At 38.6% G+C, this 24,014-nt stretch overlaps 1 protein-coding gene across 1 annotated transcript; it reads right to left on the bottom strand.

Moving 5' to 3' along the window:
* Window positions 1-850: 850 nt before the first annotated feature.
* LOC124154175 (estradiol 17-beta-dehydrogenase 11-like) lies at window positions 851-17,242 on the bottom strand. The gene is made up of 7 exons (XM_046527738.1): window positions 17,021-17,242; window positions 11,133-11,270; window positions 9,185-9,523; window positions 8,610-8,739; window positions 8,087-8,228; window positions 6,544-6,657; window positions 851-1,231 (listed from the first exon to the last, which is right to left on the bottom strand). Exons 2-7 carry the CDS (start codon window positions 11,268-11,270, stop codon window positions 1,141-1,143), a joined length of 954 nt encoding a protein of 317 aa, XP_046383694.1. The 5' UTR covers window positions 17,021-17,242; the 3' UTR covers window positions 851-1,140.
* Window positions 17,243-24,014: the final 6,772 nt, after the last annotated feature.

Raw genomic sequence — 24,014 nt, 5'->3', positions numbered from 1 at the left:
GGTGATGGTTTTCCGGGTTTACACCGCGTTGATAACGCGGTGTAACGCCGGAAAACCATCACCAAATAACTAACCGCGGAAGCCTCCGTAATAAGAGTGAGATTGTTTCTTATGGTTTTCCTACGGAAGAAAATGATAAGCACATTTTCGTACGCTAAGGAACTTATATAAGGCAAGGATAAGATTTTAGGGAAGAATAGTTAAGGAATACAGTCAAATATTCTCTTATTCACGTAATTTGCTGATGTTGGATGAGCACCAAAGGCGGCATAACAGCGTACTACACATCCTATGCTGCCTAGAGCTCTGCCGGACATAAATGTAAAGCCTAATAGTGAAATTCAGTGAGTCTTTATAAGAGCTGAAAAAGTTACGAAAGATATTCCTGTGCATAGAAAATATTTTTGAAACTTCAAGTGACTTGCCAACTTGACAATTAAAATAATTGGGGTCAAAATTATAACTTAATAATGGTATATAGCTGAAATTAAATCAAGAGTCGTTCTCTCATCAATTCTTTCGCCAAGTCGCTGGAGCGACTTCACTGTCGTCGCTAGCGAAATTCGCTCTTGGCGAATGTTTACATTCGCTATATGCTCGCCAGACCAAACGAGGATAAATTTTTCGTCAACGAAGGACGAAGCGAAGCTTTTCTGGCGAAATAGCTAGTGAATGAAAATGAGAATAAGAATTCAGTCATCGTTCGGCAATGTTTTCGACAAATCGCGTTGGCTATAGCCAGAAAGAACCAGAATCAGGCACCAGGCCTTATGTTCCACTTGTCACTTGCCTGTGGCCGATTGCTCTGTAAATATATCCACTTAGTGCGTAAAATGAAAAATAAGTCATGTTAAGGCAATTTTCGTTTTTATTGTAAAAAATGATAGTTGAATTATATACATAGGATATAACATATAACAAAAAAATAATTGATGGCGATGGGAACATGCATGGAGTCTTTTCTGCACATGAATGAAGTAATTGAGCGTTCATTGTCTGCTCCATGGTGTGTTTCAACGTGACTTTCAGCTCACATGGAGTCGTCATTGTGATCACTGGTCGTGAAACTTTTCTTTCGTTGAAAGAAGAATCAGTCTTTAGATTGCGTGCATCCACACGCGATGCCAGTGGTCTTCTAGCTTACAATTGCTCCTTGTTTCCCGTGAAATAAAACCTCCAATTTCCCAGGAAAACTTGCTTCCATGCCCTCCTCACATCTCGTGGATAAAGCCTGGAAAATGTAGGATAATACAGGGGTGAGTATAAGTTTCGATAGTCGGGTGAATAGGGAGTAGGTTACCGGAGGGTCAAATTCGCGAAATTTGAACGAAAATTTTATGTGTACCAAGAAAAATAAGGTATTGAGAAGGGTTTATCTTGTAATTTAATTATTTTTGTGTGACCTTATCAAATCGATGTATTTTTTACGTAATTTATTTTTTCCAATTGCAATTACACTAAATTCATGGTATTTGAGTGCGCATGTTTTCATACCTGTGTGGAACTATCAATGAATTGCATCTATTTCTGGTCGCTTCTATACCTACAGTAGCGTACTACATGTGATGTGGTTGATCGAAATCCTTACAGCCTCCGCTAAAAGGTGGAATAAGTGAGTCCAGTGACCTCATTGTCCGCTCTGCCCTTAATTTATCAATACCAGTTTATTTGGGGATCATAGTATGTTGAAAATTACACACATTGGTATTTAATTTACTCTATTAAGTACTTGAAGGCCACCCGGCGTTGCTCGCGAAGGATAGTACCCAGAGATGAGGGAAACTTGGAACTTAGATTTCATGATCATAAAGGATTTTCATGTTTCCTCTTTGAGCGTGTCAAGAGGTATGCCTACCCGGTAGGATGTCCAACCGCAGAAGTTGTACTACGAGACGTGACAAACGATAATGAGAAAACGACACATGGACACAACCGAAAGAAGCACTGCGGTCTTTTGAAGCATTAGATGCTCCTATGTATTAACTTTGGTTACAATCCGTGTAGCCGCATGGAAGCGCATAGCGGACAGACGGACACCCTCTTTTATGCATGTAGATTATGAACATGACGAAAGTGCTTGAGAACAGAATAAGAGTATTAAAACATTCGCGTGAGCAGTGGCACTCAACGGATCAGAATTACGGACCATCGTAAAACCTGACCCGTGACCTGACGTCTCCGACACCTGGCGCTGGCGCGGAGTTGTGCAGGTAAATTTGACGGAAAGAGTGAATAAATCAAGATTGGAGAAGAAAGGTTACCGTAAAGTACTGTACAAAGAGATGGAACTGGTATACTCAGTATATTAGAATACACAATAAATATGTGGGAAGTACAATGGAGGGAAAAATTCAAGAAACATTCCCTAAGGAAGACCAAAATATGGGTAAAGATAGACACTCGGAAGAAGAATATCTAGCAAGTAAAGCAACTAGCTTGGGAAAGGGAGAAATTGTGGGTTGATGTATGCCAATCTCAGGATTGTAGTACTGCGAATGAATGAATATTCTATGATGATTTATAGAACCCTGAAAGGCACTCACACTGTGAACCACAATTTTTGACTGAAGAGGGAGAAGTAAGGGGAAATAACCGTATTACCCTTAATATCCTTACTTCCCACACTCCAGTTAAAAATTGTATAAATTGAATGCACTACACACCATTTGTAACATGAAGATGATGTAGTAACATTGTAACCTAGGTCGTTGTACATTTTTATAATATTGGAAAGTAGGGAGCAATTACTTCAAGATTTAGGGTGAGAAACCATTAATGGGAATAGGTTTATACACTTTCGGGTAAGGTAAATGAAGCAGTAGAGGTAATGGAAGCAAAGCATGCAAGTTGAGGATGGGTTGAAGCTTATTTAGAGGAGAGGCAATAAGAAGGAAATTTGTGAAACAGAGTCAGGTTACTTTGAAATTAGTTGTTGAGATAATTAGAGTTAAGAAAACGTATTATGAAATTCGTAATAGGTAGTATGTATTTTGAGCCCGAATGGTTTTTAACCGCTTAAGATATTACATCGGGTGCACATCAGTAATTGTATCTTGTTAAGTGCATATCATATTATTTCCTATTGGTTTGGTTATTAATGGTTATTTTATATAGCCAAAGTAACATAGTTCAAACCAAATAAAGCCTTAAGTTACTGGTTATTTTATGATAGGTACCGCATCCAAGCTACTGGAGGGAATATTTTATGTATCCCTTTAATTTCCGATAAAAAATCATAACATTGAAATATATTTACCCAAGTTCTCTTGTATTTTCGTAAAGTTTGGAAGATTGAGGCGATAGCGCTTTTTGTTAAATTGGAAGCTTCAGCAAAATGTAATATCTGTTAGTCTTTGAAGATTGCCTTGGTGTCACCACTCCGCTACTTTATATTAGATCGCGCGATGGTAGCTTAACCGAGGTTTATGTTTCCTCAGAGGTGCGTACAAGCCCCATTTTAAATGACTACACCCTCGCATAAATTTTGTGCAAACAAAATTAAGATAGATGTTTTACTTACTAATTTGGTTGTGCGTAGTCGGCTGCTATGTTGAAGTTAATAGCGTAGCCAGAAAACGACTTTTTCAATAAGTTCTTCTGTATAGGTCGCTGATCCACCGAAGAAGCTTATTATTAATAAAACTATTACACATGATATATGATATTAATTAGTTAAAGCAATAATTCTTGTAGTAATTCTACGTGACATTTTCGGCGTTTTAATGACCCAAGACTCAGTTTATTGAGACATTGGGTAATCATCCATTTTGGCTCTGGAAGGATTTAACTCTCAGAACTCCGCGTGGCTGCGCCAGTGTTGATAATGAACCTTATTTTGCTGAAAGTAAAAATTTTGAGGAAAGGGAATACCTGAAATTGAATTTTTAAGGAAGTAAAATCTATGATCCCATATTTTGATCAGTTTATTGATTACTTAGAGCAGGAAGATTCGGAAAGTTTCAATTCTGAGGGGACATTCCGTAATTGCATACTAATCGTTACCCATACCTCTCTTTGGTTGGCTGGCCAGTCTACGGGGGAAGAATTGCGTGGTGTTTCCTCTGAAATGGTAGACTGGCGAGCTGGCTAGTTGCTAGTACCGTACTAGTAATACGAATACGTGACATCGGGGACCTCAAAAAAAGGCTTTATGATTGGCTATTCTGCGTGGGATTCAAAATGGCTCCGTGGGACGCAATTTTTCTCGCGTGATATATTAGCACGTTGCGTACGGATGGCGAGAATTCTCGCAATTCTTTTCCCGAACGTTCCGGACGGATGACGAATATTCTCGTCTTTTAGGCGCGTCAGCCTAAACAATTTTAAAGCGTACAATACGTATTCGTTACTACGTTTTCAGTTGTTGTTCGTTATTCATAATGAATTGATGCATCATAACGTTTGATTGGGTAAAGTTATATTCTAAACATTAGCTTTTTAATCATGTTTAAACCAAAGGCATTACGCCCTAATAGGCACATATTTCCAATATCAACGCCTCCAGCCAGAATTCCTAGCACTTTATATACCCCGGTACGCAACGTGTTAAGAATCGGCATGCCACAGGTGTTTCATTTAAAAATTTTTTTGGGAAGATGGCATGATCATCATAAAGAGTCATCGGTCCTGAGATTGGTTTGACCAGCTCTCCTATCAATTCTGTCGGCAAATATTTTAACACCTGCATTAATCTTCTGCGTTACATGAGCTGTATGGATCACCTCTGCCATTCATCCCTCCCACCTGTCCTTCAACGGTAATTTTCGTGATAACCTCGTGTCTCATGCTATGGGCTATCAAATTGCTTTTCTATTATTAATTTTAAATGGAATCAAATTGAAAATTCTTCATAAAGTTTACAAAATACTTTTCTTTTACATTTGAACTTCTGCTTTACTCTCACGATCTATTAATTTGATTTTTCATCTTTCTTCTATAGCACTACATTTCGTAGGCTTCAAACCTTGTTTCCTCCGATTGTCATCGTCCATGGCTCACTACCGTACAGAAGCATGCTCCTAAAGTCCTAAACAATTGCTTCCTGACTTCAACGCGTATATTTTCAGGTGTAAGTAGACTTTTTGAGGAATGCCATCATAGCTTGGGTTGTTTTACGAACCATTTCCTTCTTAGTCTATTGTCGGTTACCCGTCTACCCAAGTAGAAGAACTCCTTCACCTCGAGTTTATGGTTTCCTAATTTCAGGCTGGTCTTCACCTCTTTTCTTGTCTCCTGTAAGTATTTACTAAGCTCTACGAAACCATCTACAAAATCTTTCTCCCTGAATTTTTATGATCCCTGCAGGGATATTGTCATATCCAGATGTTTTATTCATCCGTAGGTCCTTTATATCGGCATCAAATTTGACTGCACTTTCTTCTTCTTTTTTTTTGATGGACAAGATTATTTCCGTTGTATAGCTCTTCCAGATACTCCTTCCATATATTCAGCTTGTCTTAATTTTAAATCAGGATATCATTGCGTTTTGCACTCTGCTCCTTGATGTGGTTGGTGACATGGTACAAATATTAAATTCTTTAGTTGGTAGGCCTTGCACCGGATCACGTGTTCAACGGTTAACCGAAGAAGAAAGGTTGATTGCGAAATTTAAAAAAAATGTATAATTTATGATGCGTTTGCAAAATCTGTTAACTTGCGTTAAAGTTAAAGGTAAAACTGCAATTGAAAATGTGCAGACGTGTTGGGAACACATGAAGTTATAAAAACTCGTTTACGTAACTGTTTGTGTGATTATTTTCTGATAAGGAGAAAACTTTCTCGGCCTTCCATGAGCCAAATGTCATGTTTATTACATTTTGTTGCTCCGCATGAGATTATAGTCACTTTTCTTTGGATTTCGCATTAAAAATGTTTGGAAGTGAAGCATGCTAGGATTTGTAGAAAAGTTCTAATATTTCTCAGGAAGCTCTTGTATCCATGAAAGCTCAGTTTTTAATTATAGATTTTTGTTCGGTACGATGCTGAAAAAGGTGCGGTGAATAAAAGGTATAATTCTGGACAATTCCTCTTTTGCCAATGCTCTTGGTTGCTTATCTAAATTTCGTACCAGAGAGCCAGAAATGTACCATAGATTTTATTTTCATATGCTAGTCGAGGTTAAAGATTTTCAATTCCTCAGTATTTTATTCTACTGGGCTAAGATTCTTGGGAATGCATATCAAACTCAAACTTTAAGTCTAGATTTAAACTCAAAATTATAATTTACATGTTCATCGGCGTTCATTTACTTACTAGAAGAAAATCGTGTGAAATTAGTAAGTATAAAATGTAATTTTAATCCACTTCCGTGGTGACTTCGAAATTATTACCTTTAGGTTATTTTGAAATAACTGTTAAGCAATGTGTCCGTGTCAATTTGTAGAAAAAATCTTATATTGAAATTGTCATGCACGCAACACATATATTAAGAGTACGTAACCCATTTTTTTCGTAATTTGTACGAGATAAAATTGCTCCGTTATCCTTCGGGCTCCTCCTTTGTCAGCGGCGTTATAAGGACAAAAAACCACTGTAAATACTCACTTGAGGATTTGCGTGCCTGCTAGCAGATAGCCAGGAACGGTGAACTCCCTCTTCTTCATCACCACGCTGCCGACAATATCTTTGACTACTTGGGAAGTCTCCATAGCTTCCATTCTAGGAAAAAAGAAAATAAAATGTTTTAATAACGCAGAGTTTACACTAGGATACTAGTATTAAAAGTATCCGAGGGAACCATATGGATGCATTTCTTTGTTTAGTTCGTTGATTGTGCCTTCGTTTTTAATGTGAGTTAGGCGTGATCAATCTAGAGATGGTAGGGAACTAAATAATTGAAAATGTTGCATACTCCTCGGGAATTATTGAATGAAAGATATTATGACAGCCGCTTGAGACATATTTGTGTTTTTAAATACCTTCACTATAAGAAGTTACTAAGTCAATCATGCGTGGAAACCTACACTTATTACTAACCTATTTCATATTAGATATAATGATGTAAGGAAATACTAATAATAATAATAGAACATTTTGCTCACGCCTTGGTAGTCATTGAATGGAAGGCATACACGCCGTATGTAACCTTTTAGTAACGGTAGTTAAAACACAAATACGCCTAAAGAGGCTGTCATTTTATCGCCGAACCGAGTGCGAGCATTAAAGTTTTTCCTGGTAAAACTAAAAATAATCAGGCAGATAGTGAATATTTAAGATGTAATCATTTAAAAAATGGCCGCGTAATGAATTTTCGTGGTCAAATCTCCACAATCTTATTTAAGTTTGGCAATACACGAGTGAACGATGAAATAAAATACGGGAAAAGTAAAGGTGAGAGAGACATGCGGTGCGAAATTACTGATTGTCTCCAATTACCCTTAAAATAAATTCTGCTGCAGCTTCAAAATATCGCAATGATATATGGAAGAATTCTAATGTCTCCCTGCGTACATTCATGACTTCAGTCCATGTACTCATCGCACAAGTGCAAATGAAAAGACTGCTTCTCATGTCTCTCGTAGTTCAAATATTGAGACTTTCTTACGTGGTCTAGAGCGTTACGAATCATTTTGAGATTTGTGTATACTCTCATAATCGTAGTAATTTCGTCAACATATCATTTTTTAGAACAAAAGCTGCTTCTTTAATGAACGAAACCTTGAGCCAGGATAAAATGTGAACCTCATTTCTGGTAGTAAATGTTTATGATTCCAACATTCCCTCCAAGTTAGAAAAAACGTGTTCTCCTTCCATATTTCTGGGATATTTCCTATATACTTGAATGAAAACCTATGTAAGTTCTAGTCGACGCTAGGCATCGATTTCCCTTTCACATTAAAAAAAAAACTATTTATAATGATGAATGGCATGTATTGCTATTGTAAAACCTTTAAGCGTTTAAAACATGGCACATTATAAATTATAAAAACTTGAAAGTTGCATTGTAATATTTAGCTGCCAAGATTTTAGTTTGGTTACATAATTTAATAAAGGTTATACTAAGAGGCATATTTGTTTTTAAAAAACCATGGCACTGAGAGGTTACCGATTCAATGATGCATGGATACCAATATCTCATTGTACCTACCTTTCCGAATTTTTCTCTGGCTGTGATTTCTTTAATTGCTGCTGAAGTCCGGATGTCGCCGTGAAGAAAGGAAGTACCGTCGTCAATTTTATATTTTTGTATCCCAAGCTTATTAGCTCCTCATCCAGTGCATCCATTAGCCCTATTGGTGTTAGATAAGAAGCGTTAGTCAAGCTATTATCACATTTCGTGTGAAAGGATTTCTAAGACCCTGTAAGAGACCATGAAAAACTCTCGTACTCGGAATTATTGAGCTTAAGATTTAATCCAATAGTGATTTTATGAGATTAGTTTAATCCTTACAGGAAGTTTTATTAGTTCAATCATTTTTGATGAAAGACATTTCTGCTGAAACATATCGTTATCTTAATACTGTGTAGACAACCAGTGTCATTATGTTTTGATTCTATTTAACATTTCTTTTTCTACATAAGTTAATCATTGACTATTACGCATTGCTTTGTTACCCTCACTTATTTTCTTCTTTCCCTTTACAGACTGTTGGAGAAGATCTATTACTCACCTGATACAGCGCACTTCGTGGATGCATAAGGAACTAGGTATTCCGGTGGGGTTAGTGAAGACATCGATGATATGCAAACTATCTGCCCGCGGTCAACTGCTTTCATATGCGGCAGGAAGGCTTCAATTGTCTGCAAGAAAGATAGAATGCGAATTGAAAATCAGTGTTAGATGAACAGTTCTTTGATTTGATAAATTTAAGCTCTTGATTCTATGTTTTGTAGTTGACTTATAGCCATTTTTCATAAAGCCATTTTTATGTTTTTAGAATGGAATAATTGTGATGGATTGGAAATTATTACTGAAAGTCAATGATGTTTGGTATGCGTGGCCAAACCTTTTTAAATTTCCTCTATTCATATTTGGTCAACTATCATAACATTTTGTGAAAATTTGATGGTTATTTCCGGTAACCGTAGAAAAATGCCATTCCGTTTCATCATTTTCCTTAGCAAATTAAAGTATTGATTTTTGTCGCTCATGGAATAACATCACGGCGTTGATGCCAAATCAAATGAAATGTGTATAATAGTATTCATAAAAGCTACCTGCCAGGAAATCATTTAAAATTCTTACCCAAAAGTGTGACGTGTAGTTTGTGGCCACCACGCGGGAAATTGTTTCGGGTTGATACGAGTCCAGTCTCCCTGCGGTGACGATTCCAGCATTGTTGACCAGTATACTCACTTCGCCGACCTCGGTTTGGACTTGGCGTGCGACTGCAGCGACTTCGTCCCTTTTGCTAATGTCGCAGACGTACGAAAACGCGGGTGCCTTGCCGTTGGAAACCTTCTTAGCTAGCTCCGCAGTCTCTTGGCAGCCATGTTCGTTTATATCCCAGCACACCACCGTCGCACCCAATTTGGCAAACTCCAAAGCCATTCCTCGGCCCATTCCCTGTGCTGCACCGGTTACCTTTGGGGAAAGAACGGGTTTCGTTGTATATTTTGTCCTTTCAAATATCTTATAAATACGTGAAGCATCGATTAAATACTCTAGGAATGGAGATTCACTGATGAGATTGTGCTTACGTTCGTTTGATTTAGTGAACAAATGTTAAAATTTTGAGTGAGTGAAGTTGTTAAAACTTTCGCGGTCAATGCTGTCGTTTGATTTTTATTGATTTTGGTTAACCCACTTCTTGTGTCTTAAAAGTCGTCAACATTTCTTCCCCTGTGTCGGGGAGTCCTGGAAAGGTCCTTGGTAGAGGGGCGAAACGTTGATGACTTTTAAGACACAAGACGCGGGTTAACCCCTAAGTTTTACCAGTTTTGAACGAGAGTGTGTCTCAAGGAATGTTAATAGGTTGTAACTCCTTGAGGGACTTGGTACACTCGGCTACGTGAGGACGAATTTCACTCCCTCTAATATGTATGGATTTTATTTTAAATATAGGAATGAACATTATTATGTTGGTACCTATTTTTTATTGGCCGCTGACAAATTTTCGCACGGTTGATTAGTGAAACAAGTTTTCTCTGCATTTTTAAATTAGTTTCATATTATTATTCAAATTGAGTATTAAATCACCGATTAACTTATAAAGTTATCCTTGCTTGCGGTCTATTATTTCCATTTTGTCATCTTGAGATAATAGTGAGTATAACCATTGGCTTCACTTCAGCAATCCTCTCTCTCTCTCTCTACTTCCATATGATGTATGTAGTGGAACGGGCTCAGATGGGGTTGGGCGAAACACGGATACGATTCTTCGAAGGACAAAGGGATATTCTGTTATCAGGCTGAAAGTGAAAACCTGAATATCGCTAATAATGGAACAGCGGAAATTTTTTCACCATTACTAATTGCTATTTAAAAGGTTTTAATACGAGAAGTTATGCGGCAGAAATACGAAAGGCGAAACGTGATGGAAATTGAATTTAAAGACCGAACCCAAAATGATAATCGTATGGGCATTATCTTTGAAGTTGAATAGAATGAACGGGGCCAAAATACAATTAAGCATGACGTCGAAATCTCACACATTGCATGATCAAAGCATGATTGCATGGCGCAAAGGAACGAAAACCTAATCCGAAATAACCAGGTCACACCATAAGAAACCTTTTTTACTCTCCTCATTGAAATGAACTCACTCCTTTCGAAAATGAAATCCAGCGCAGTAAAAGTCGATCCAACCTAATGTATTTGAATGCGGCAATTACAAAAGGAACAATGTGAAGACCTACCAGTGAGCTTTGTATATGATCCGTTGTCGGACCCAAGGCCTTTATTCGAGAACACGATTTTGGTCGTTTCTCTTCTGGAAAATTCATTTTGCGGGTCCTCGTGTAATGAACCATTGCTAATATGTAGATTATCAATTCTACGCAGGTATCCGAGGATGAGTGGGCTTTTAAATGCATGTTTGGTGGATAGTTGAGTGCAGAAACGCAGTCTCTAATTTTAGCGAGGCTTGGAAGAGTGTGAGGTGAATGGGGTCATATTATATTTTACCTTTAAATATTAGGAGTGAAAGTAAGTGTTCTTTACATTGTCTCCATGATCGTTTGTTTTTACTTACCAGTACAATTTCATTTTCCATGCTCCTTTGTGGCTGGCAAATGAATGGCTTGCAAACTGCTCGAAGGATACCTCGGAACGGCGCAATGATCAGCAGGAACGATGCCCACAGGAGGTCTGCAATTTTGTTGCTCTTCATCTGAAAATGTAAGGGTAAGCAATTAATATTGATTTGGGTGACTAGAGAAAACCCTGGATTATTTTGAACTAATTGTGGTATCCACGTGATACAAGTATTTTCGAATTAGCAAAATTATTACACATTAAATGATTTTTTTTGTGGGGCGATTTTGAGATTCATTAGATTTTGATGCAATTTTTTAAAAACTGTCAGAATCATGGAATACCCTTTGTAGCATTAAAATGATGTTAATGGCGGTATGCTTTTAGTCCTCATCAGCTCCCACTCTAATCATCGTAGTACTCGTGTGCTTAAGTTTTCGGCAAATACAGTGAAACCTGTCTTAAGCGGAATCTCTCGGGCCCTTCACTTTTTTCCGGATAAGACAGTATTCCGCTTAACTCAGGGTCTGACAATTCAAAAAAGACAATACAAAGTCATATCACGTCTATTGCATGCGTTGCCTAAAAGGTTGGTTTGACTCAAATTCTACACGTAGACGAAATTATAATGAAATAATAAAAGAACAGCATCGCATTATTTTTAAATTGTTTATTTGAAGTAATCAGTCATTTTTGTCTGTCTTTCCTTTTTTCCTGTAGAATACAATTTTCTGCGTTGCCAATGGTCCCATGCAAGATGTTATACAAATCAGTGTTACCTTAGGTGAGACTGCATTCTTCGAATTCTTTTAATGAGACCAACATTTCTATGTACGATTTTGTATTTTCTTCACATATTCTTGTTTTTGGAATCTTCTTTGCTTTTGGAATTTTTTTTGCAATTCCGCTTTACCGAGAAACGCGTGCCCGGGAATCGATTCCGTTTCCGCGTTTGACAGTTTCCGTTTAACAGAGGGCACCAACGCACGTAAAACCCCATTATGACCGCCAGGACCATCAAAATTTTCCGGACAATACAGGTTTCCGCTTAGCTCAGGTTCCGCTAAAGGCAGGTTTCACTGTATATGACATCTCCGTACTGTTAGCATCATTTGACTAGGAAAATAAAATTTGCCAAACGAACAATTTAATTATTTACCTAGTTCCATTAAGCAGATAATGAGTATAATAATTATTGTAAAAAGGCTAAAAATTGGTTGTTATCCCATCATGATATAAATGCTCATGTTTTGTGTGTTTATAAATACATTAAAATCTCTCTTTAGCGGAATCTCTCGGACCCTTATTTTTTTCCGGATAAGACAGTTTTCCGCTTAACTCAAGGCATGACAATAGGGTGGTTTCCTATTATTTTTTTATAGTTTAAATTGAAAGATTATTACCCCTGGAGTACGCATCTCACGCGTTTAGATTTTTAAATGACGATATCTATTTTTCGCGATTAAATGAAAAGTGAAAAATTTCAAGCGCGCGAAAACGTTACGGCTAAGTATGAATGCTGGGAAAAACCCGTGTGACGTCATTCTGGTTCCCGCTGCCGCCGCGCGCCGTTCGATGGGAGGTGACCTTGGGGCGAGGGTATGTGCGCTGCTGCGATGCAGGCTGCTAGCAAGTAGCAGAGTTCCCTGCTAGCAGGTAGCGCTTGGCTTAAATAAGGATTGTTAATACTCTATCAAGCGAAGGAAACTTTTCGACCACAGGCAGATTTAATAGGCGATTATTAAGAGATGTTTCCCTGTGCTCTGTGCCACATGCATGCATTGGTTATCTCAGACGATGTAAAACTCCTATCTACTCGTACAGCAACTATGTCCCTGTGACGTCACGTGGAGTGGCATCGCATGGGCGCCAATTTGGCCTTTTTCAAATGCGGTTAAAATTGACCATTGCAATTCGTCTCGACTGGGATTTCTAAAATCAAATAATTTGTATATTATGAATACACTAATGATGGGAAACGAATCGCAATCAATACCGTTCATTTTCTTTGATGAAGGAAACTACCCTATTCAAAAAAGACCGTGAAAGTCGTATCACGTCCATTGCATACGTCCCCTAAAAGATTTCTATGACTCAAATTCTACATTTGGACGAAATTATTATTAAATGATGAAAGAACAGTATCGCATTATGGTTATTTTGTTTCTTTGAAGAAATTAACATAAAATGCAATTATGAAATAAACATATAATACTTACGTAATTTTTGTCTGTTTTTCCTTTTTTCTATATAATACAATTCTCTTCGTTTCCCGTAGCCCCATGAAAGATGTTAAATAAATCAGTGTTACTCTTGGCGAGACTGCATTCGACTAATTTTTTTATGAAACCATCTTTTCACTATAGGATTTTTTCTTTTCTTCACATATTACGGTTATATTTACTTCGTCGGATTCACAGGTTTCGTGTTCTTAAATACTGTCTATCAGAGAACTATCTTCATCGTCCGTGAGAAGATCGTTGTCGAAGTGTACAAATCTCTCGGCATTCATGTCATTACCTATTACCTGCTATAATTCGCTTAGATCCGCCATTGGCTCTGAAATAGCAAAGGTCCTGTAAGAGCGTGAATATGGATTTAAAGAGGCGATACGATTGGATATAAATTGTTTTCCTTACTGAAATAAAATGAATTTGCTCTTTTCCACCATAATTTCATTCATACCATGCGTTTCGGCTCACGGAGCCATCCTCGGGTACAAGACCTATTTTGATTTCCTTACCTTCCTCGAGGAACTGTTCTGGGAAAAATTCCAGCTTTTGCGAAACATTGTTTAACAGTTGATGGTTTACTATCTTCCTCTGCCAAATTAATTTAATTAATGGCATCAAGCACCAATAGTTTTGTGATAACCTTCGACACTATTCACAGTACCTGCAGCAGCTAATAATGATCGCAAGTGTATGCATGTTTATGAGTTCACTATTACATTTTTTGTGTTAATAATTTATATGTTTGGTGTAAAAGTTATACTATTGTTTTTTCTTTTGTGCTCTCATTTTTTCTCTTAATTTTATTGGCATTATCTTCGTATGATATCTTTTATTTTCCACGTGTCATATTTAATGATATATTTATAATGCATTAACAAATAATACATTTTATGACTAGCATTGCATTTTAATGTAAGAATGGTAGCTTCCACACTAGTGTTAATCATTGAAGCTACCGAAAGATCTTTCATTTTTTTCTAAAGTTGTCAATTTTAGACATTTGGGGCTATAAATTTATTATTATTATATTGGAACGAAAGTTAGAAAGTCAATTGGTATTTTTAACTCCTTTTATTCCCCCTACCGAGTACTGTCTGTTAAAGAACTTCATTTTTAAACTCGCCTTTTTCTTGACGCAGATTTAATTTCACTGCATCTTCCGCGATCCTATTCCCGCTTCAACGCATGGTAATCGACCTTGAGCCGCCGACGAGTTGCACGGGGATGAGAGCGAGGTTGTAGTCGTCCTGTAACACACGCTCCGCGAAGAAAAGGCGATAGTTTATGTATCATAATGTGTTGAATTATTTTTGGCGATTTAAATTATTGTCGAGGAAAATTTCTCTCTAGTTTTTCAACGTGTATAGAAATCCATAGTGTCCGACGTTTTGGTGGTTCTGTTTTATATTATCCACATTCTTAAACCGTGCCAACACTTGATATTATTTAATCAGGTCTATGTTACGCAGATAGTGGCAGGATAAATATTGGAAGTAACCATCGAATATTTTGTTGCGAAACCTACTCCCAGCGTTCCACACCCATTCGCTGCTTGCGTCTCGCTGGCTCTAAAGATGAAACCTCAACTGCTCGCTATCACTAAGGTTCTTAATTAATGTATGTTCGGTGCGACATGAATTTTCACCAAGATTCACTGCTCTTCAAGCTTTATTATGTTGTACTTCAGGTATCCGAGAGGTGCGATCTTATATCGTATGCTCGGCTCTTAGTGTAGCACAAAGCGCTGTAAACGTGAAAGTTATTTACAGTTATCAAACCTACATGCTGATGGCGATTCTGACAGTAACGCATGTTGCCCTTCTATTGTATTGCCGCTGGCATTGAAGTCTCTGGAGGAGAGTAGAAGCTAGCAGGCGGTCAGTAGTTATCCACGCGGATGATTTATGACAATGCTATGATATAGTATGAACAGTCATAGTATAGGCGAAATCATGGAATCATCGTGGAGGAATAATTAGCTAAAACCGATTCATTATGAGCAGTTACAGTCGGAGTAAAGCGTATCAAAAGTTAACGTATACCTCTGTTAGCATATGGTCCCAACGAGAGCCCCTTATCACGACTATCTATCGCATTAACATACTTTTGTCCAGTCAGTCCGGCCGTTCCGACCACTGTGCGACGGCGGAAACATCTACCTCACCGCGGGCTGACCCGGGAAACTAGAGGGGTGGGAGACGGAAGGGGCCAACGACTAGCACCCGATCGGCGGGCCCAAGGAGAAACGTGAGGCGAGAGTCAGGAGGGACTGGTGTCCAGAAGTCGAAGTGGAGATGCACGGAAGAAAGTTGAAGGCGTTGATTGACACGGGAGGCAATATTAATGCCGTGTCAGGCGACGTAACTGTGGGGATGCAAGCTACCGGATTAAAAGTACACATGTTACCAATCACACGTTCATGGATCTGGAGATTCAACCGTCGTCATGTGCCCGATACTCGCCGAAAAGATAAGAGTAAAGTTAGAAAGCATGACTAATCTGGCAGAAGGGGAGGGAGTATAGTTTCCGCGTACCTACGGAGGCATGAGAAAGTGTTCGAGCGAACGATGGTTGAGGATGATGGATGAGGTAAAAGGTTATGTCCCCCGAATACGTTTATATGATGAAACCTCTTTTAACCAGAGGTCATACCCCATACCATTCGCCTAAATCATCACGTCGAGACCTCCATCGCCCTAGTTATTGCCTAAATAAAACCGAAAATTCCACCAAGGAATAATCATTTTATCTTACATCTGAAATTAATCTTTCCCAAAATGAAACTCCATCGTGAATTCCAAAGATAAAAGCCGGGAAAACTCGTAAGTCCTTGCTCCTGAAATTTAATACCTAAATGTTGTTCGAAATAATTTCGATTCCGCTGAAGCACTCAGTGTATTAGGGATTACTTTTCCCTGGGGTTAATGCAGAGGCGTTGTGTTGACATGTACGGATGACGTACTAACATTGGCTGTCTTCGGAAACTCGTGGTAAATTCCGGAGTCTGAAATATAAACCCGAAAGTCCGAAACACTTCCGATTTCGCTGAAGCACTGAGGGGGTAAGGGATAAATTTTCCCTGGGGTAATGTCTCCATGCGTCTGGGTTTCACCGCGTGGATTTTCTTTGCAACGACAGTTTCTCCGGTATTCCAACCGGCGTCTTCAGGTCGATGTCGGGATTTAATTTTTGGTGACTTATATAGTGCATTCTTGGCGCCAATTTTTTCATGCTGGATGCTGATTGTTTCCACCTCCATTTTTCTCGCATGACCCTCTTCCACGAGTTGTGGAGAGGGTTGCCGTCTTCTCTATTCATGACACCTGAAAACATGAATAGAGAAGACAGCTACCCTCTCCACAACTCGTGGAAGAGGGTCATACGAGAAAAAAGGAGGTGGAACAATCAGCATCCAGCATGAAAAAATTGGCGCCAAAAATGCACTATGTAAGTCACCAATAATGGAATCCCGACATCGACCTGAAGACGCCGGTTGGAATGCCGGAGAAACTCGTCGCAAAGAAAAATCCACGCGGTGAAACCCAGAAGCATGGAGACATCATCTAGACAGCGCCGCGGAAAACTACGCATCAACTTTTCCCTGGGGTTACTGCAGATGAGTTGAGGTGACATGTGCGAAAGGCGTACTCACATTGGCTGTCTTCGGAGACAATCGGTGTGACTATGCGGTCGGCAGGAAGGGTCTCTCCGTCTGTATCTCTCGCCTCGTGGATGCTGACGGTGTGGAGTGTGCGGGTGTCTGAGTTGCTGGCTGCCGCACGTGAGCGTGGTCGCACTTGGAGGTCTCCGTGGGGACTGATCACTCGGTGCGCGACGTGCCCGACGTCAATGGGTTATGTCTCCACGGTGCAGCGGAATGAGGGGTATATTGAGGCAGGCTGTGCACCGTTCGTCACTCGGCCTGCCGACATTCGCTATGACCTTCGTCCCCGCCTGGGATCGGGAAATAGTTGGCAGCGGGTTCCCCTCTCTCCATTTTGAATGTAGTCGGCGAATCGACGTCTACCCGACAGATGAGTGTCGAAAGAGAACGGTCGGGGATTCGCCGGATGACATAGTAAATATGTATCGCTAATATATTTGTTAACTTATCCCACCAAATCGCCGCGAAGCAAATGTAAACCTCTCTTTTTCTTGCGAGAGAATAGGAAATAGGTGAAGTGTCATAAGATTACAGGGGTGTTACCGGAATGACGTAGAAAATAGATCATCTCTATTGTCTTTGTATTTATGTAGCTATTTCCACTCTGGCCTAATGAAGAATCGGTGTCCTTGTTTAGGATTTAACTACTGAAACTAAGCCCGGGCAGTAAATATGTTTTGGAAGATGACAATCTGACATTAACGGGATGACGGAGCATCAATATCATCATTATTTATTTCGTTACATTTATAACTTTCCTCACCAATGCTTCGGTTAACCCTTTAAGGTCCAAGGGTAACTTATATGTCCCAAATTTTTGAAATTTTCTCAAAATAAATGAGAAGTTGTATGATTGTAAGAATTGGTTCTGTTGAATAATATGCTATTGGCTTCTAATTTTAAGTTCTTTTAGTTACATCCTTTGGATATCGTTATTCCCACGTTGGTAAGAACTTTCACTTGAAATGGTGTTTACGAGGTGGAAATTTGATAGGTTATAACAAATCCATTAGGTGGTCGATAATAACAGGACTTTCAGTTTATCCTTTATGTGTACCCATTTTGTGAAGTTAGTACGATAAACTCAGCATTTATTTTTTGAATTTCACGGAATTAGCGTTTTTATGTCATACTAGCTGACCCGGCGAACTTCGTACCGCCTAACATTTAATGAACTTATAGTTTAGTTGCACCATTTATAAATAAAGAGCGGCTGTATCGTTTTAATCATATTTGATTTATTATAAATTAAATGAGAAAATATTGATGAAATAAAAATTATACGCATTCAGTTGTTGGCTATTTGGGTTATTAACTGTAAAAAACTGTTTTTAGGTCTAAGTCCGTAGCGTAAACTTGGCTCGTTCACGGGACAGGTTAACGCAACGCTAGACCGACGCTTGACTGATGCTCAAAATAGTGTAAGAAAAGTCCCTATGAAGCAGTATTCGTATCAAATGACTTTAAGCGCGCCAGTTATAGTATCTCTGTTTGGAAAAAATGCACTGCGTAAACGTGCTGCGTAAACGTGGGTTTAATGTCTTGCGTCAAGCGCCTCCTGATAAACAACAGTTTTTGTTTTGTTATCAGGCGCAAGATAAAGCAAATGAAGCTAAATAAAAATAGCGAAGCGAAGCAGGGAAGCAGCGAGGGGGGTTTTTGGGGGGTTAAACCCCTCCCCCAAAAGCTCAGAGAATCTTTTTATAAAACATTTGGTTATTAATATTAGGGGGACGGATGAGTCACAAAATATTTAACTGTTCACACAGCCGCAAAACCTACCATTTTGAACCTTTTATCCTAAAAAATGTCTGGGGAGGGCCCCCACACCTCTCGCTTACCTTGGCGAGTTTTCTATACCCTACAGACCCGCCAGTATTAGCTGCGCTTATCCTTAATTCCTAGCTGCGCCCTTGAAGCGAAGGAAGAAATGCAGCGGATGGTTTACCGACTCGTAAACATACCACATATTATTTACCATGAGAAAATCATGGGTTTTCAGTGACACATGAGAACAAACATCACAAAAACTGAAAGACTGACCATGCGATTTGTTAATCGTTATCACGAATGCAACACGAATTGGAAATTGAATACGTTTAAGCTCAAAAGGGCATATAAGTTAGGATCATGGAATCTTCCTCATCTTTGAATTTTCCTTTGAGTATAGTGGCGTGTTTCACTTTCATTATCAGTTTTTTTTAATAACCAAACACGTTCCGTTGGATAGTTTTGGTTGGTTTAGGTTTCGAAAGATCATGAACACAGAGCCTACCTTTAGCTGTAAATCGTGCCGTGGTAAGCCAGGTGCGTCCAAGGACTTTAAATATTCAGATAGATAGTTGGTGACTTCGTCTTCGTTTATTACAAAGTTAAAAGATTTGAATTCATGCAGAGTACACGGATATTACTGATAATCAACAATAGGTCTCTGAACACCTATTTAGGTAAACACATTTCTGAAAAGCAGGTGTAATCATTAGCCTAAAAATTGTAACAATATGGCTGTAAAACGATCTATTTTTTTATTACGAGCATTTAAAATACCTCTTACAAGTCATCAAACAAAAACGTAATTCGCACCACAGCCATCTTGAATGACGTCAGCTCATGCAATGGTGTCGTTTTGAACCATCTGTATCGTACATTATTGAAGTTTTCAGTCGAGATATTGTTGTTATTACGCCGTATTTTTCGTGCCGTAGTTGTTCGCTGATATGTCGAAGCGTAGCTTCAAGTATTGTATATAGATGTAATATATGTAAGGGAAAATTATTATTTAGAAACCTAGTGCTAAATATATATATATATAGATTGCTAAACAAGTCTTCCATTGAAGACTTTCTGATAATAGGGTAGTTTCCTTCATCAAAGAAAACGAAAGGCATTGATTGCGATTCGTTACCCATCATTATTGTATTTATAATATACAAATTATTTGGTTTTAGAAAACCCAGTTTAGGCAAGTGTAAATGGTCAATTTTAACCTCATTTGAAAAAGGCCAGATTGGCGCCCATGCGATGCCACTCCACGTGACGTCGCAGGGACCTAGATTCTACACGAGTAGATAGGAGTTTCACATCGTCTGAGATTACCAATGCATGCTTGAGTCACAGAGCTCAGGGAAACATACCTTAATAATTACTTATTAAAAATGCCTATGGTAGGAAAGTTTCCTTCGTTTGAAAAGGTATTAATAATCACGGGCGTCGCCGCCACAGGGGACGCGTCTACCTCAATATTTAAAATTTTCCGGGGTGGACCCTCGGACCCCCGTCCTGTCCCCGGGGGATACCCCCGAACCCCCATTTGTCCGCCCCAAAGTGTTGATGCTGACGACGCCAATGTCAATAATCCTCATTTAAGCCAAGCCCTACCTGCTTGCAGGGTAGTCTGCTACCTACTAGTAACCTGCATCGCAGCGGCGCGCATGTCTTCGCCCCAAGGTCACCTCACACGGCGGCAGCGGGAACCAGAATGACGTCACACGGGCTTTTCCCAGCAGTCATACTTAGCCGTCGCGTTTGCGCGCGTTTGAAAATTTTCACTTTGTACTCAATCGCGAAAAATAGATATCGTCATTTAAAAACCTAAAAGCGTGAAATGCGTACTCCAGGAGTAATAATCTTTCGATTTGGGCAATAAAAATAATAGAGATCCACCCTTTAGTTATTACATACTGCTACTTTATTGCGTGAAAAAGCTTCTTTGCGTACGTAATCTAAAAAAAAGTTTCCTTCTTTATGAATCCTCGTCTTAAAGTTTCTCTTTTTTTTAAGTATTTCTTTTATAGTAATGATCGTAATTTTTTATATCTGGACCTAGTGTAACTGATGATGGTTTGTTGTTAATTGAAAAAATTATTATTGCATGGTGTAGTACAAAGAAGATCTTGAAAATTATTACGAATGGACCCTCACGCAAGCAAGACCACGGCTGAAGAAAAGTGCTGTGCCTTCAAAATTTGTTTGCCAAGGATTAGGATTACCACGACCTGGCAGAAAAAAGTACGCTGAAGAGACAGCAAAAGGAAATTTTGAGCAAGTTAGTGCAAGGTAATGGTTACTGTAGATACTTACAATAATTGCCATGTTATATACTTGTGAATATTTCCCCTGACAATGAGTTCATCGAATATTATATAGTTGATTTATTTTGGCGTTATCGGCCATAAGACGAAAAAGTCAAAAGTACCTTTGCATTTAAACACGAATTCCAATGAACATCTTTTAGTATGACCAATTATTAAAAATATTTATGACAGTTTGTCAGTGCAATTCATATCAATGTGTTTATTCTTTCAGAAAATGTTGCTACTGAAGAACAGCAGTCAGATGATGCTGCACAGCCTTTAGATTTAGGTGATTATATTTTATTTCTTATTGTATTTCAAAATTTTGTGCTAATCATAGCAATAGGGCCAAGCTCTGGGTGTTTACATGCATTTGATTCTATAAAAGTATTTAGTATTGAACTTGAATGAGTAAATAGAATTTTTTTGCCACCCTGAAGTATTGCCTCTAAGGAATGCAGCACCAGATTCTGTTGTTTACATGATAAAAAGCAAAGACTATGAAAATGATATAATTTTTATTGTTGTAATTTATGGTGCAATCTTCAAACTAGCAAGTGAGAAAATAAAAGGTGGCGTTTTTAGATAATATTATGATTAAAGATAATTGTAATTATTTAAAAGACCAACACAGTGATTAATGGCCAAAATATTGTTCGAGCGGATCATAACAAAAAGTAAAAATTAAATTTGTTTTGTTTCAGCTGATACCCAGCCTGCCCCTGCACCTGCCCCCATGATACCCAGCGTTGAGGTTGATACCAACAAGTCACCTGTTTCTGCTGAATTAAGGAGAGGGCGGAAGACCAAAGGGTCACCTTACTACCGAAGTAAAGGTGTCCAGACCAGCATTGATCAGGGAGTAAAACCAAAAGTGGCGGATGCATGCATCTCACCAATGAAAAACTTGCGTACGTGTGTGAAAAAGGCTAGGCTAAATGTGGAAGAAATTTATTCTTCTGATTCTTCTGTCAGCTCATCTGAAGGCCAGTCTGTGGCAGTTTATATGAGCCAGAATCAGGTTCGGATGGTGAATTTCACACTTTTGGCGAACAGGAACTAAAGCTTACTAGATATCATAATGAACATGATGGTATGCACTACATGGGTGTACCAAGTGAATTCTCATTTCTGCTAGGCATATTGAAAAATAGGATATCATATAGTGGTAAATGCCTAGAGAATATGGATGTTCTCACTCTTATTTTGAGAAAGATAAGGTGAAATTTCCCTTTCAAGACATTGGGACATCAGTACGGTGTGTCTGAGTCATATGCAGCCAGGTTATTAAACCTGAATATAAAAGCTGTTGCCTCTGCTATGAGACAGCTAATTAGATGGTTACCTCCCCAGACAGTCGCTGAGAATTTAACTCTGGCGTTTTGGGCTCGATTTAAATCAACATATGTGATTATTGACACATTCGAAATACAAATTGAAAAACCTACTAATGCTTTCGATCAGTCAGAAACTTATTCTGAATACAAAAAATGCAATACATTAAAATATTTAATTGGGGCATCACCTGATGGGACCATAATGTTCATATCTAATGGTTTCTTAGGGAGATTATCAGATATCCAGGTGACGAAAGAGAGTGGCTTCCTGTCAGAACTTGAAAAAGGTGTACATGTCATGGCTGATCGGGGATTTAAAGGACTGGAGTGTCTGTTGATGGAGCAGGGAAGTAAATTGATTAGGACTCCTAGTGTGATTAATGGGGAAGTATTGAATAAAACAGTATCTATGTTTGGGAAAAAGTAGCGAGTTTGAGAATCCACATTGAAAGGTGCATTGGGAGGTTAAGGGCATACAAATTTTTAGATCCCCATTCCACAATTGTGCATCAGCTTCATGACTGTTGTGATGATGCTGCCATTATTGCTTGTGCTTTGGTGAATTTCTCTTCACCCTTGGTCCGCATATAAGAAATCCTTATATGTAACTTTATAAGGGTTAGTGGAAGAGTAGTAAAATAAAATAATCTACTCAAATAAAGATAGCATTTATTTAAACCAGTCCCCATCCTTAAATGTTCTTTTTTATAATTTATACTGGGGCGTAAACAAAATTGAAGAATTGATTGAAAAAATTGAGTTACGTGTTCTGGTATAACACAGGAAAAATATAATCACACCAAAATTGCGTGCATTTAGAAATAAGAGAAACGGTGAAATCATGATCATAATTTACTTTGAACCCTTCAACCATCTTGTTCTTTTCAAACAAAGGACTGGCCAAACAAAGATACCCATTTCTCTTTCCGGCAAACCACATTTCCATTTGTATTTGTGCATACACTTTCGGCCTTATACAATTGTCTTGCCCAAGATAATTGTCACGAGATGACACTTTACTTGGGCACTTCACCTCAAAAACTGCATCATCTGTAATGCCATCAGGTGAACACCCACCCTCAGGCACATCCTTGTTAATTAAAATACCACAAGCATTAATTTTTAATCCCAGCATCTTACCCACCACATTGAGGACATCAACTTCAATGGTGAGTCCTCTCTGCATTTGTGTGGTAACAAAATGCCGGGCTCCTAAAATCCTCTCTACAAGTGACCCCTCTTCTGTTCTGCAGTGTGCACACTCATGAGCTGTGCTACCTGACCATCTGCTATATTTCATATGGTGCCAGGATGGGTTATGTGACTGACCCATTGTTAATTCCCCTATTTCCTTGGTTGAAACCTCAGACAACCTTTCCCTACAAAGAAGTAAAAATTCATCTGCAGATCCTCCTCCAATTATTTTGAAATCTCGCATCAACAGGTGAATTGAGAGAGATTTTGTCAATAGTAATGATAAGTAATGCAGCATCATTTGCGATGTTGCACTCCTTTTCCTGGCTTCCTCAACTACCTCATCAAAGAAGCTGATTCTATTTATTTGAACTTTTC

This window comes from Ischnura elegans, chromosome 2 (assembly GCF_921293095.1).
Source record: "Ischnura elegans chromosome 2, ioIscEleg1.1, whole genome shotgun sequence".
Classification (NCBI taxonomy): domain Eukaryota; kingdom Metazoa; phylum Arthropoda; class Insecta; order Odonata; family Coenagrionidae; genus Ischnura; species Ischnura elegans.
Note: the sequence above shows the minus strand (reverse complement) of the source record. Positions and strands in the feature narration are given on the sequence as shown.

What these genes read in the sequence shown, in the direction of transcription:
- LOC124154175 (XM_046527738.1), bottom strand. Translation starts at nt 11,270, where the DNA reads ATGAAGAGCAACAAAATTGCAGACCTCCTGTGGGCATCGTTCCTGCTG. An exon ending in CACGAAGTGCGCTGTATCAG is followed by an intron (nt 8,229 to 8,609) that starts GTGAGTAATAGA and finishes TAACACCAATAG; the next exon opens with GGCTAATGGATGCACTGGAT. An exon ending in CCAGAGAAAAATTCGGAAAG is followed by an intron (nt 6,658 to 8,086) that starts GTAGGTACAATG and finishes CTTTTTTCCTAG; the next exon opens with AATGGAAGCTATGGAGACTT.